Source organism: Pantherophis guttatus, chromosome 12 (assembly GCF_059756535.1).
Source record: "Pantherophis guttatus breed Tessera chromosome 12, ASM5975653v1, whole genome shotgun sequence".
Taxonomy (NCBI): domain Eukaryota; kingdom Metazoa; phylum Chordata; class Lepidosauria; order Squamata; family Colubridae; genus Pantherophis; species Pantherophis guttatus.
In genome coordinates, this window is record NC_142074.1 from 26819418 (window position 1) to 26832993 (window position 13576).

At 44.0% G+C, this 13576-nt stretch overlaps 1 protein-coding gene across 4 annotated transcripts in view; it reads right to left on the minus strand.

Moving 5' to 3' along the window:
• Positions 1-3009: 3009 nt before the first annotated feature.
• LOC117679672 (gamma-aminobutyric acid receptor subunit alpha-3) overlaps positions 3010-13576 on the minus strand; it is a 28536-nt gene continuing 17969 nt past the window's right edge. For all 4 annotated transcript variants that reach the window (XM_034441826.3, XM_034441827.3, XM_034441828.3 and 1 more), the window contains 4 exons: positions 12722-12856; positions 10739-10891; positions 9792-10003; positions 3010-9419 (listed from right to left, as the gene is read on the minus strand). In XM_034441826.3, coding sequence (XP_034297717.1) covers positions 9078-9419; positions 9792-10003; positions 10739-10891; positions 12722-12856 — 842 coding nt within the window. In that variant the 3' untranslated portion in view covers positions 3010-9077. The remainder of the gene's footprint in view (positions 9420-9791; positions 10004-10738; positions 10892-12721; positions 12857-13576) is intronic.

Below are 13576 nucleotides of genomic sequence, written 5' to 3' on the forward strand. Positions count from 1 at the left end.
CAGCTGTCTGCTCCCCGCCATTGCGGGTGGTCCCGGGGCTTTTCAGCTCCCATCAAGAAGGCTTGCAAACCGAGCCCCTGCTTTCCTCTGGACTGGTCCGGAAGGCCAGGGCGACCCTCGGCCCGTGCGGTCAGGGTGGAGGAGCAGAAGCGGAGGCAGCGGCCGCCCCGAGTTGCTGGTCTAGGAAGCCAGTCCCGCGAGAGCCGCAGCGCGGAGCGAAAGAAAAACAGGTTCCCGTCGCCTGGTGGACCTAAAGATCACCTAATCTAACACCAGGGGTGAAAGCCAGCAGGTTCTGACAGGTTCTGGAGAACCGGTATTTTGAGCAGTTCGGAGAACCGGCAAATACCACCTCTGGCTGGTCCCAGAGTGAGGTGGGAACGGAAATTTTGCAATATCCTTCCCCCAGGAGTGGGAAGGGAATGGGGATTTTGCAGTATCCTTCCCCAGGAGTGGGGAGGGAATGGGATTTTGCAGTATCCTTCCCCTGGAGTGGGGAGGGAATGGGGATTTTGCAGTATCCTTCCCCTGCCATGCCCAGCAAGCCATGCCCAGCAAGCCACACCATGCCCACCAAGCCACACGCACAGAACCGGTAGTAAAAAAAAATGGATTTCACCACTGTCTAGCACCCCCCAGATTGCTGGTATTGTCCTCCAGTATAGTTCCTAAAGATGAAGACAACCTGTTCTCTCTGACCTGCTTCTTCCAGGTATCTGGAATCAGTGATTCACATATGGAACATGGATGCCTTTTAAACGGAGAGTCACCCACCTCTTCAGACATCTCTTCTTCTGGTTTGAATGGGAGATCTCCTTTTGCCAGATTCCATTGGCCTATCATTGCCCCAGGATACAACATTGGCTTCCACAAGTGGAGGCCAACTGAAGTGCCATTTGACTCACTTGTGTGCGCTGGGCTGCCATGATCCACAGTCTCTTTCACCTGCCCAAGGCCAGCAGGCTCCATGGGACAAAAACGCTCCTCTCCACCCATAGAAGGGGCGATGTGGATGTACTCCTCCATCACATCTGAGGGCACTTTCTGGCATGGAAGGGGGACAGAGATACCCAGGAGGGTTCCCACAATGGTATCCTGAAGGGGAAAAGCTGCTCTCTGCAGCTGGGCTCTTGCCAAAGGGCTCATTGGCCAAGAGGGCCTCCCCACTTTTCTCCCAGGTCTTTGGCCAACTTCTCTATTCTTCTTTACGTGCTAATTTTTGAAATGCAGAAATTTGTAGTCTAGGGTTTAGCTGTTATCACCATCAGCTGTTAATGCTTAAAATATAATTAGTTGTGAAATGTTCTCTCTCACTTTCACAATTAATTACGCATGCATTATAACTGTCTTTCTCCTCCAGAATGCCCCAAGACTCACCACGATGTATCCTCTGGGAATTTTTCTTCTAATCTAAGGCTTCTCCTCCTCTCATTTATCCTTCCTTGGCCCTGAAGGGATAATAAGGCCAACTGTATTTCTCAGGGAGATGCAGGACAAGAGTCTGGAATGTTTCCTCTGATCCCTTGCAGAAAAGCCCCCCTTTGAGAATCAGCCCCCCTTTAAGGATCAGCTTGGGAAATAGTGCTCCACCTGGAATTTGAGAACTGGAGGTTTGCTAATTCAAAGGAATAGTGGGATATCTTCTCTGAACGCTGGTTCTTTCTGTTGACAATACTATGGAGATTCTCAATCATCCATGTTGTGGTTGTCCCAAAGGTGCTTTTCAGAAGGCAACTGGACATTCTTCGTTTTTTCCTTGAAAACATTTCACTTCTCATCCAAGACTGACGAAATGAATGAATGGATGAAAAGCAAAATGTTTTCAAGGATAAAACCAAGGAAGTCCAGTTGCCTTTTGAAAAGCACCTTTTGAGTTGACAGTAGAGCTCCTTCAGCGCCTCCTCCTGCTCTGGCACAGGCCGAGGATCTTTTCTGCTCAGAGAACCTGTACTCTGTGGCATTTTGTTTGACTTCTAGTATGGTTAGCTAATTGGTTAATTCCACTATTTTGTTCATTTCAAGATTTCTGTCTTCCTAAAGCCCCTTGCTGTTTAAGTAAAAAAATTAAAACTGGTGTGAGGGGAAAGACTGGAAAATTCATCCTATATCATTTTCTCAGTTATGGGTAGTCTTCATTTTGTGACCACCTCATTTAGCGACCATTCACAATTACAATGGTGATGAAAAAGTAAGTTTGCCACCAAGCCTCACATTTACAACTTTTGCTGATCTGTAAAGTACAGTTGGAGTAAGATAATAAGCACAGTCAGGGTTACGGTATATTTTGCAACTCCTTCACTTAATGGGGTCCAGTTGTGGTCACTAATTGAGGACTACCTGCAAGCTGGTCTGAGTAGCAAACCAGGAGAAATGGCCTCCTCAGGAAAACCTTTCTTGCTCCGCTTGTCTCCCTGCTTTCAATCTAGCTCCACCAAACCCTCCCGGAATGGGAGGGAGAGTCCTCTCAACACCTGGACTCATCCCTCCCTGAATGCACATGACAAGAAACAGAAATGGGAGCACTTCTTTTCCTTATCCTGGCAACAAATTTTTTCAGTCACAAAGAGTGAAAATAGTGCTTGGCACTCCTCCACCTGCCTTGATTAATGGAGGGCTCCATCTGTGCCCAATAGTCAGTAATGCCCTCTGATCTGTGAGCACTACAGAGATGCCAGGATAAGGAACATAGCAGAACAAGACAAAAGCAGGCTTTCTAGCTAGTTTTTGCTAATGTGCGATTGCAGACCAGTGCCTCATATGCCACCATTTGACTTCAGGTTTTAGTAGACAGGTCCTTTGCTCAGTTTGTAAATGTTCTGAAAGTGACACAATTTTTCCAGAAGACCCTAAATTTTGTGCCTACCATAAATGGAAAGGTGACGTCAGTTGAAATCTGTCTTCCCTTAGCCATGAATTTGGTCTTGGCAGCCCTGTGTCCTTTGGTGGAAAAGACAACTATATCCCTCCCAAGAAGTTTTTTTTTTTTGATGCTGAAAGGAACAGTTATTCTTATTTGTTTATTTATTTATTTGTTTATTTATTTATTTATTTAACAATATTTATAATCCAGTCCAATCCAAAGGGCCTCTGGGAAGCAAACAGGATAGAAACAATAAAAGAGAACAGGACAATAGTATAAACAATAATACCAGCAATGGCCGTTCATGATCAATCCGGGCCAAAGGCACATTGGGACAATGCACATGCCATGCCCTTACTTTAATTTCCTATTTGGCAGATTTTCCAAGAATCATTATAGCAGCTGTAACCTTTTCTTAGCTCCCTGAAGTTTTTCCCCTTCTTTCCATTCCATCATTTCAGTTCTCAGGGACTGCCTGGACAAATCCCTAAAATTTTCTTGGCAAGGGTATTTCAGAAGTGGTTTGCCGTTGCTTTTTTCTTAGGGGTGAGAGAGAGAGTGACTGGCCTAAGGTCATTCAGCTGGTTTTGTGCCCAAGATGGGCTAGAACTTGGGATCTCACAGGTTGTACCTAAATGCTCTTAATCACTATATCAAACTGGTTCTGATGCTCTGACGCTAAAGATGTTAAAAGTAGACTCCTGGTAGCATCTTGTTGCCAAAATGATAATGAGGTCAAATGCTAAATCTATTTTCTGGCTGTCCACCTTAGACAGCATGGCAGTTCATAGTTTCACCTTGCGTATACAACGAGGGTTGCCTTGACTTTGGGGGGCATTGCAAAGGCTTGGAGGTGGGAGGCAGATGGGTCCAGAAGTCCACCACTAGCTTGGAAATTCTCCAGAGAAACCAGGCCCTGCCTTCTCCAGCTTGCTGCTCTCTCGGCTTCTGTGGAGGTGCTTAGAGTCTGCCCAATGATGCTTGCATGGCTCCCACCTCCCTTTTGCCTTCTGCTGCTCTCTCTTCTGCCTTGCTCCCGGCACTCCTGCTCTTTTTCTCCACTGGAGACATTCTCAGCAATCACATCTTTTTCTCTTCCTCTTTTCTTCTCTTGCTTCCCCTTCCCATTTTGCCAATTAGCACTTAAGACTTATATACCACTTCACAGTGCTTTACAGCTTTACAGAGTCTGCCTCTTGCCTTCCCCACCCCAAACAATCTGGGCCCTCATTTTACCAACCTCGGAAGGATGGAAGGCTGAGTCAACTTTGACTTAATTGCACAACTAGTCCCTGTTTCTGAGTTTCCCTATTTCTTAAAAATAGGCTGTGTAGGCCTCCTTCTATCTAATTCAACCAGTGCTTTCTCTGGTCTTTCATTTGAGTCAGAGTTTGGGACATGTCTGGAATTATGTTTTTTCTTCCTCATGTCTTGTTCTCAAGCAAAATTTCCCTTTCCTGGGCTTATTTTTTGTGATAGCAGGATCATCAGTTCATCTCTATGATTCAATTCCCTGGGGACATCTGGAACCTCCTGATGATCTCTGGCTACCCTCTTGGATATTATTATTATAGGAGGAGTAGGAGGAGCATTTCAAATTATCAAGTCTCACGGAGCCTTACGGTATAAAATTATAATAACATATATCTGGAGTAAGAATATTAACATAAAGACAATAACATATAGTAAGAAATCGAACTCCTAACATCATAATACAATGCAATCCTACCAAAACAGAAACAAAAGTAACAGTTCACACCATAAGGTAACAGTGGTAAACAGTGATATCTCTATGGTCTTCTAGAGGACTTTGAAACTTGCTAACTTGTAGGAGCTCCTCCACTTTGGGGGGGGGCATTCCAAAGCATTGATGCCCCCTGCCCCAAAAAGCAGTCTTTCAAGGTGGGTGCCTCTCAGGCAGATAACAATTATACACAAAAAGACTGATCAGAAAGAGATTTGGATATGGAATAATTGGTATAATTGGTTAAAAATTAGAAATATACAAAAAATATAGGGGATATATTACTGATTGATACATATATATGTAATAAAAATATTATTAGATTACAGAAAGGTGAAGGAATATATTATAAGTAGAAGTGTAGAACATCACTCTGAAAAAATGCTTAAGAAGAAATTATATTCTTTTTGTGTATATGTTGTATAAATGTTAGTTGTGTATATGTTACGTATGTCTTTTTTAATATTTATATTCAATAAAAACTATTAAAAAAAAAAAGAGATTTGAACCACCAATCCCTGTTTTATTTTTTCTAAACATTCACAATTATATTTACAACCCAATGAGAGATTTTTATGAAAAGAAAAAGATGCTGCATATCTACTGAGTTTGGGATATTTTGTATAATTGCCTTGAAGATGATTTTAAAAAATATCCTCTAAGACAACATTTGTTTGCATTTAGCAAATCCAGACTGTAGTGATTAACGGCAGATTCAATAGATAACAAATCCAACAACAAATATGAATGAACTAACTAAATAAATTGAAAACAAAATGTTTGAAGTTACTAAAGCTAGTGAATCTGAACCTCAGTAATATTTGGGAAATAATTCTAGGAAATATATTTTTTAGGAACTGAAGAATGAAACTATGGCAAGTTCATCCCCACCCAATTCATGGCTTCAATTCTTCCCCACCAAAAGAGAATGGATTTTTCTATGGGTGAAGGTGCCCCAATTCCTCACACCAGACTCAGTGTGGCTTCATTTGGGCTTCTTGAGCACTGAGAGATGAGGGGCAAAGCCTCTCCTGAATAAGCCAGCATGGCTGATCCCACAGTAGGACGATCATATCTTGAATGCAGAACTCTGGACAATTACAAACTGGTAGCCAGGTAATACAAAAACTCTCTAAAACTCTCTCTCACTCAATGGTCTGAGATACTGCTGAGCAACAAGCCATTGGTTGAAGTTTGGCAAAGCTTTTTCAAACGATGTATGATACCTAATTTTTTTCATGATTGGTTTGGGAATGACTTTTCTTTGCCAGCCATTGTTCTGCTTTCTTCATTACCAGGGGGACTTCTACATAAGTGAGGAAAGGACTATTTTAAAACCTTTTACAACTTTGTCCTGGCGCTCTCAGACTAGACTTCCTTTTTGTGCTGTCTACTGGCTGTAACAGGATGTGGCTCATGTGTTTAGATGCTTTTCCACCCCAGCAGCAAATCTTTGGTCCGTTGTCTTTATCCTACTATGCAGTAGCACATCTGGTTGCTCTCTCACAAAAGGAGAAGAAGGTTGCCACCTGCTTTTCTTCCTGGGTCTGGGTGGCCACAGAACATCAGAAGCAAGGAAGGCTTTTTGCTCGTGCCCATTGACAAGCCGTTCATCGGTAGATCCCAAAGGTGTTTTTCAAAAGGCAACTGGACGTTCTTGGACTTTACCAGTTGCCTTTTGAAAAGCATCTTTGGGACAACCATGACTTGGTTGATTGAGATTCTCCGTAGACAGACACTGGTTCACATTCCAGCTATTGCAATATGACCGGTCCTTAAAGAGGATCCAGCAACTGTCCCTGGCCAGGAATGCAGAGGGGCAAGCGAGAAGGAGCAGGACCAAAGCAGCAGGGTGAAGTCAGCTCCACTGCGGTTGGTTGGCCAGAGGAGCTGTCCTTGGAAGGACTTTCCTTTGAATCCTGCACGGGGGCATTTTCCCCCTTATTACACTTTGGGGTAGAGTGGAGCTAGGATCTTATAACCAGGCTTTTTTTGTGTTCAAATGCTTATGGTTGGAATGCTTCAATATTTAATATTTCTTATTTTTAAGCATATTTGGATGATTGTTTTTATGTAGGTTTTTGCAAGCTTCATGGAAGTTATCTAATCAACTGTCTCCCTTCCCACCAATGGCTGCTCCCAATGTTCCAGCCTCAGATTCTCCAGGTGAAGAGTTCCAGGAGCAGGAAAGGCTTTTCAGGCAAGGCAGATGCTCAGCTGAGCTCTAGGGGCTTCCTTCTTGCACCTCCGTCCCCGAAGAGGCTTTGGAGAGCCAAGCAGGAGAGACAGAAGGGCAAGACTCAGGATAGCAAGTGCTGGATGCGCTATTAAAGGGGCTGAGAATGAAGACATGTCTTTAAAAGTGGGCTTTTGGTTAAGGGTTCAAATGGAAATGCTTCAACATGTGCGTATACAAAACAGAACAATTTAAATCCAGATCCTTGTGACAATTAAGGGAAATGAAGAATTACATATTTTATGCCCATATGTTCAAAACTTAAATATCAAGCCCCAAGCCTTCTCAAGAAAATTGTTCCGTGAGAAACAGAGAAAGGCTGCCAGATGCCAAAGAACAAGAGTCAAGCAGAAGTGCTCCCCAGCCATCAAATGGAGAGTAGACCAGGGAGGAGTTCCTCTTCTGGCCAAAAGACTGGGAAAGGCATTTGGCCATTCTTTATATTTTCATCCTTCTATTTTGTATTTAGTTTCCTTTTTACTTGTTCAGTGGTAATTATTATTTTTAGGCATATCAGAAATTCCACCATTTTCTTATCATGTTTTTCTTGGTTATTCTTTGCAATTTGGTTTCGTATTGTGTTTTGTTCTTATCTTTACCAATTTCACATGTTTTAAAATTTGCAACTACTGTTCAGTGCAGCTTGTTTCTATTTGTACACCTTCTGTCTTCACAAATAGCCTATAATAAGGAGGCTGCAGAAACCTCAACCCTGAAATAATCTTCATCTTTCAATACGGGTACGGTGCAATGTGCAGGAGCGTGCAATTGCACACCCTTGTCCTATTGTGGGGGTGGCTCCATAGAGATTTAAGCAGCTCCCTTTCCTCCAGCTGTGGTTGAATCTGGAATGAACTTGGGCTCCCTTTCAAAATATTGGCCAAGAGGCCAGGTGTGCAGAAGAAGCCTGTACGTGGACAGGTTTCTCCCCTTTTTGCTTGATCACTTCCAAGTCAAGGATAGTTTCTGAGTTTCCTGCTGGCTGGAGGGCCAGAAGATGGAAAAGTGCCTGCACTCCTTTCGATTTAAACTATTCTTTAAACTGAAAGGTAGATCAGCTTCTTTCTCTTCTCCTCAAAAGGAAGCAATTCAGGCTTGCAGTCGATCTGCTCATTTTCGCAGGAAATGCTTCCAATAAGCTCAAGTGCTTCTTGTGTACTGGCAATATTTCAAAAGACTATAAATGCACATTTATTGCATGTGTATGTCGATGGTGAAATAAAATTGAAATGCGTATGTTGATTAATTCATTCCACAAATGCATTCTCAAGAAACCACTGTGCACTATGTTTTAATGTGCACATTTATCCATGCACATGACTTAATGAAGGAAATGAAAAAATAATCTCTCTGAAAGAACAGAGAAATGCTGCATCGGCTAATTATGCTTACTTAATATTTAAAAAATTTCAAAATCCAATTTAGATAACAACAGATAATAAAATCTGCTATATAGAGTACTGCTATAGGACCGGAAACAAATAATTCTGAACCATAGATCCAGTGAAAAATTCAGAAAAATAACCCATGGAGGACAAAGTCTGTCATGATAAAACTGCAAAGTTCCTGAAACAGACACCTGTTCAGTATTGACACCTGTTGTTCCTGTTATATCCTAACAGCTTTTGTGAGAACGTGCAAGTATTGAGTCCAGGACCTGCCTGGCCTCTGTGAGTGGCTGTCCTTCATATGCCTGCTAGGCAAAGTTACCCCTTCTGCTCTCATCACATTTTCCGAACAGCCAAGTAGCCCCAAGAGGACCTAACTTGTTCTCCAAATGAGGGACATCTTTCTCACTGAAACCCCAGGCACTCCAGTGAGAAAGGCCCCTCCCTCCAGCTCCCCAGAGGCCATGGGCATCAGGGGCCCCTTGGTATGTCTCACACAAGATGAGCAAGATAGGAAACCGGCTCCTGGCAAGTTGGAGAGGAGTCGGCAAGATTGGAGCAAAGGGATGTCAGACTCTAAGATAGACACACTTTCCCCCCGTGGGTCTCTCAGGGACGTCCCCTGCCCCAAACAGTAAATGTAATACATCCAATAACATTCTTGATTTTGTTTTGTTTTCTTTTTTAAAATCAAAGTTTGATTCACATAGGAGAGGAAGGAAGTCAGCTGAATAATATTAATCATAATAAAAGGTAAAAATGATTATAGTATCAGCAGGGGGACCAAAGCAACCCCCAGGGCTCCTCTGTCCGGAATTGCATGGACATATGGAGGGTGCACAGCTAGTTTCAATCCTTGGGGATCATATCCTTGATGGCTGACTCCCGGTTGACATACGTTGCCCAGTACACCATGTTGAAAATGGCAAATAAGACCGGAAAGACAATGCGAGACATTTTGTCTACCTTGCTGACACTGTTGTAGGTCTTCCTGTTCTCCAGAGGCTTCTCTTCCAATCGGGGCACCTTGACGGCAGGGACCACCACGGCAGCAGGTGTGGCTGTGGGAGCAGCCGCACTCTTGGCAATGGTTGGGAGGGTAGGCTCCTTGGTGATATTGAGAGCGTACGTGGTCCCCACAATGTTGTAGGTGTTGTTCGTTTTCTTAGCCAATGTGGCTGGCTCTTTCTTCTGAGAGGAGAAGCAAAGACGGTGAGCTAATGGCCCAATGGTATTGATGCATCCAAAGACATTTGCCTCTGTGGGAATCGAAATCTAAGAAAAAGGGCTGCTGTGCTGCTGCTGCTCTGATTTGACCCTAACATGGATCTCCATTCTGGAAGAGAAAGGGCCAGAAGGGCACAACCTTTTGGAACTGAGTACCTCCTGGAACCCAGGCGCTTCAGAAATGAACTTCTAATTTTTAGAATAGGGGACCCTCTCTTGGTGGTGTTTTCTGATGCAAATGTGAGAACTTTGGTGCCTACTCTGCTCTTTAAAGTACCATGACAAAAAGAGCCCAACTGCCTTCCCTTCCCTTCCCCTCTGCCTCTCCCTTCTCACCTTCATCTCCTGAGCCTCCAGCACCTTCTTGCCTTCCCAGGCCCAGCTGCGCTTAGTGAAATAATTGACAGCAGCAAATTCAATCAGCGCAGAAAAGACGAAGGCATAACACACCGCCATAAACCAGTCCATAGCCGTTGCATAGGCTACCTTGGGGAGGGAATTCCGTGCGCTGATGCTCAGGGTGGTCATGGTCAGCACTGTAGTGACACCTGTGAAAGGAAGAACAGATCAGAGGCAGCTGAAGAAGGCAGGCTTCCCATCCTCAGGCTCTCTTCTGTCCAGGCTAGCAGGATTTTCTTTTGTCTTGTTTTTTTCCCCCCTTAAGTTGGGAAATCACTCAACAATCTTTCAAAATACAGCATCAATGAGGTTTGAAAACCTCTATAATGAATGACAAATTCAGGCACTGTTTATCTGCTACGTTAATGATCCTTACCATTTTGAATAAGAATCTATAATGCTGGTGTAATAGAGTATTTTGTTAATTAATTAATTAATTAGCATACACAGTAGCTGCTCATCTCACAGGCACATATTCGGGGTGGTGTACAACACAATAGCAATTAAAAACCCCATACAATTTAAAAACAATAAAACCGATGACTTCCACCAGCGACTTCATGAAAATGCTAAATAGGAGAGAGAATCCGAATCCTAGAGAACCCCACACGATAAGTGTCTGATAGATTTACATACTTACACATAATAAGGATCTCTATACTTCCCAAGGCAGCCTATGCACTTATATGGGGTGAATTTTGACCCTGGCTTTTCCTGTTCTTGTAATACGTTTTTCTTGTGATTATCTTTTCACCTTGAAAGAGGAGGAGGAGGAAGGAGGAGGTGGAGGAGCGGCAGTGTCCAGGCAAGTAAGACAGAAAGGCCCAGGCTGTGAGTGCCTGCTGGCTCTCTTCTCCCTGCAGCCTGCTCAAGGACACACTCACCGAACACTGTTCGGGCTGGGACACTCTCCCTGTTGAGCCAGAAGGAAACCTGGGAGAGAATGACTGTCATGATGCAGGGCAAGTAAGTCTGGATCACAAAGTATCCGATCTTGCGCTTGAGATGGAAGTAAGTGGTCATCACAATGTAGGTTCCTGGAAAGAAAAAGGCCACAATACAGTGATACTAATATCTTGTGGACAATCCAGACAGCAATGTGTTAGTTCAGCTGCCCTCCTTATAAATGTGCAGGAAAGCTGCTCACTGGAGTGACCAATCACAGTTAACAATTGGGGTGCACCTAAATCTGTATCTTCACAATTTAAAAATCTGCCTTTCACATACTACATCTGTAATTGTTTTGTAAAAATGGTCTTTTGGTCTCATGTGATGTCATCGATCTAGGGAAATGAAATAGCCGGCAATGCCCTTCTCAGGGTCTTCTACATTCTCCTTTCATGAAACCGGATGGAGTTGTCAAGTCCACTCAGTGAATTGGTTCACATACTTAAATTACTTGAATTATTGCCCTAAGACTGTGAAGGTGAACCTATTGTTGTGGTCCGCCAGCAGCCTGCGGAACTGGCAGCGGAGTCAGACAGTGAGGAGGCAGAGGAAGAACATGGGCCAGTCCTGGAGGCTGAGGAAGGCCCAGATGAGGGCTCTGCGTCGAAGGCAGAGATGGGGCGAGGGCCATCTGCGAGTGATGTGCAGACTCTGGAGCCTCCAGAGGCTGACAGCAGAGAGGCAGAGGAACAGGAGGAGCCTGTTCCTAGTGCAAGCATGAGAAGAACTGCCAGAAGGCAAGAGTAGCTAAAGCAAAAAGGATGACTTGGGAGTAGGGCCAAGAGATGATTGGCCCCTTCCAAAAGGCTTAAAAGACCAGCAACGGCTCTTGGGCTCTTTGTCAGAAAACAACGTTGATAGATTTGTTTCTTGTCATGCTGCATTTATTTCTTGTCGGCATCTTCTGCTTCTGAACTTTTGCCAAGAAAAGCATTTGGCAGGTTGCCTAATTAGACCAAGGTTGGAGATAAGGCTGAAGAATTGTGTTATGAAGAATTCGTTTTGAATTAGTTTGGACTACGCTGAGAATGAGTTAATTCTCAGCTGTTCTAATAAAGTCTGTTTGTTTTTGAACTGATTGCGTCTGATAATACCTACTTCGGCCTGGGTCACAATACCTATGGCACACATGCCAGAGGTGGCACACAGAGCCCTGTCTGTGGGCACACGTGGCATCGCCAGCTGGTTTTCGGGTTTCTGGTGCTCCGGTGCATGCAAACACCAGCTCTCCGGCATGCCTGCACGTGCCGGAAACCCAAACACCATCTGGCCGGTGAGCCCATGCGCACCAGTCAAGTGGTCTTTGGGTTTCTGGCACTCTGGCACATGCATTCCAGTTTGGGCATTCGGTGCTGAAAAGGTTTGCCATCACTGCCCTAAGAGACTGGTACAAATTTCCTTGCCTGGTCCTGCCTTCTTCTGACAGTGACAGGCCACACAGCCCCTGAGCTTAGATGTACAGGAGGAAAGGGGTTTTCTTCTTCTTCTTGCCACAAGAACGACCATGTGTTACAAATATTGTTGTATTGATATTGTTTCCTGATTATTTATTTGTACCCTATGACTATCATTAAGTGTTGTACCTTATGATTCTTGATGAACGTATCTTTTCTTTTATGTACACTGAGAGCTTATGCATCAAGACAAATTCCTTGTGTGTCCAATCACACTTGGCCAATAAAAAATTCTATTCTATTCTATTCTATTCTATTCTATTCTATTCTATTCTATTCTATTCTATTCTATTCTATTCTATTCTATTCTCCCTATGGAAATCAAACATGCTTTTCAGGGGATCATCCAATAGTAAGGGCCATTCTCCAAAACTACCCCACTCATTTAACCCTCTATAAAAGTGATCTCTATTCCTGCAGCCTGCATCACCTCTGCTTCTTGGTGCCTTCGGCCATCCAAATTACCTGTGCTAGACTCAATTGAGTCTCTGCCTACATTATGGCCAAGGAGGTCATATTGATTGAGGCGGGAGCCACCTTCAGCCACCTCCACTTTTCCCAGAGTCCAAGTGTAGATGACTTCTGTTGTGGTGTAGGCATCTATGAAGGAAAAATTACAGAACAGATGAAAGATACGGCCAGAAAGCCTTCACCCAGCTTTGGTTGGTTGGGCTAGTGGCAACCTCATGCAGAGGGGTTTGCACCAGAGGTGGGTTTCAGCAGGTTCTGACCAGTTCTGGAGAACCGTTAGCGGAAATTTTGAGTAGTTTGGAGAACCAGTAAATACCACCTCTGACTGGTCCCGCCCCCATCTATTCTCTGCCTCCCGAGTCCCAGCTGATTGGGAGGAAATGGGGATTTTGCAGTAACCTTCCCCTGTATTGGGGAGGGAATGGAGATTTTACAGTATCTTTCCCCTGCCACGCCCACCAAGCCATGCCCACCAAATCATGCCACGCCCACCAAGCCACACCCACAGAACCAGTAGTAAAAAAATTTGAAACCCATCACTGGTTTGCACTAAAGAAGATGTCTTCGGCTTGCCGCAATTCATTATAGATGGGGCTCTACTTGATGATCACCTACAAACCTTTTGATTGGGAGCCTCCCTGAGTTGGTTATAAGAGTGGTGTATAGACATTTTCAATAAATGCTGCAAAATGCAGCGGTCTCTATATAGTACTTATGTCCCATTACTGCCATTGGAACACGAATGCTGGATATGAGAGGCTGCTGCTCGTGACCTACAAAGCCCCATACAACTCAGGGTTTCTGCAAGATTCCCTTCCCCATTGGGACACTGAGCAAACTAAAGATGAA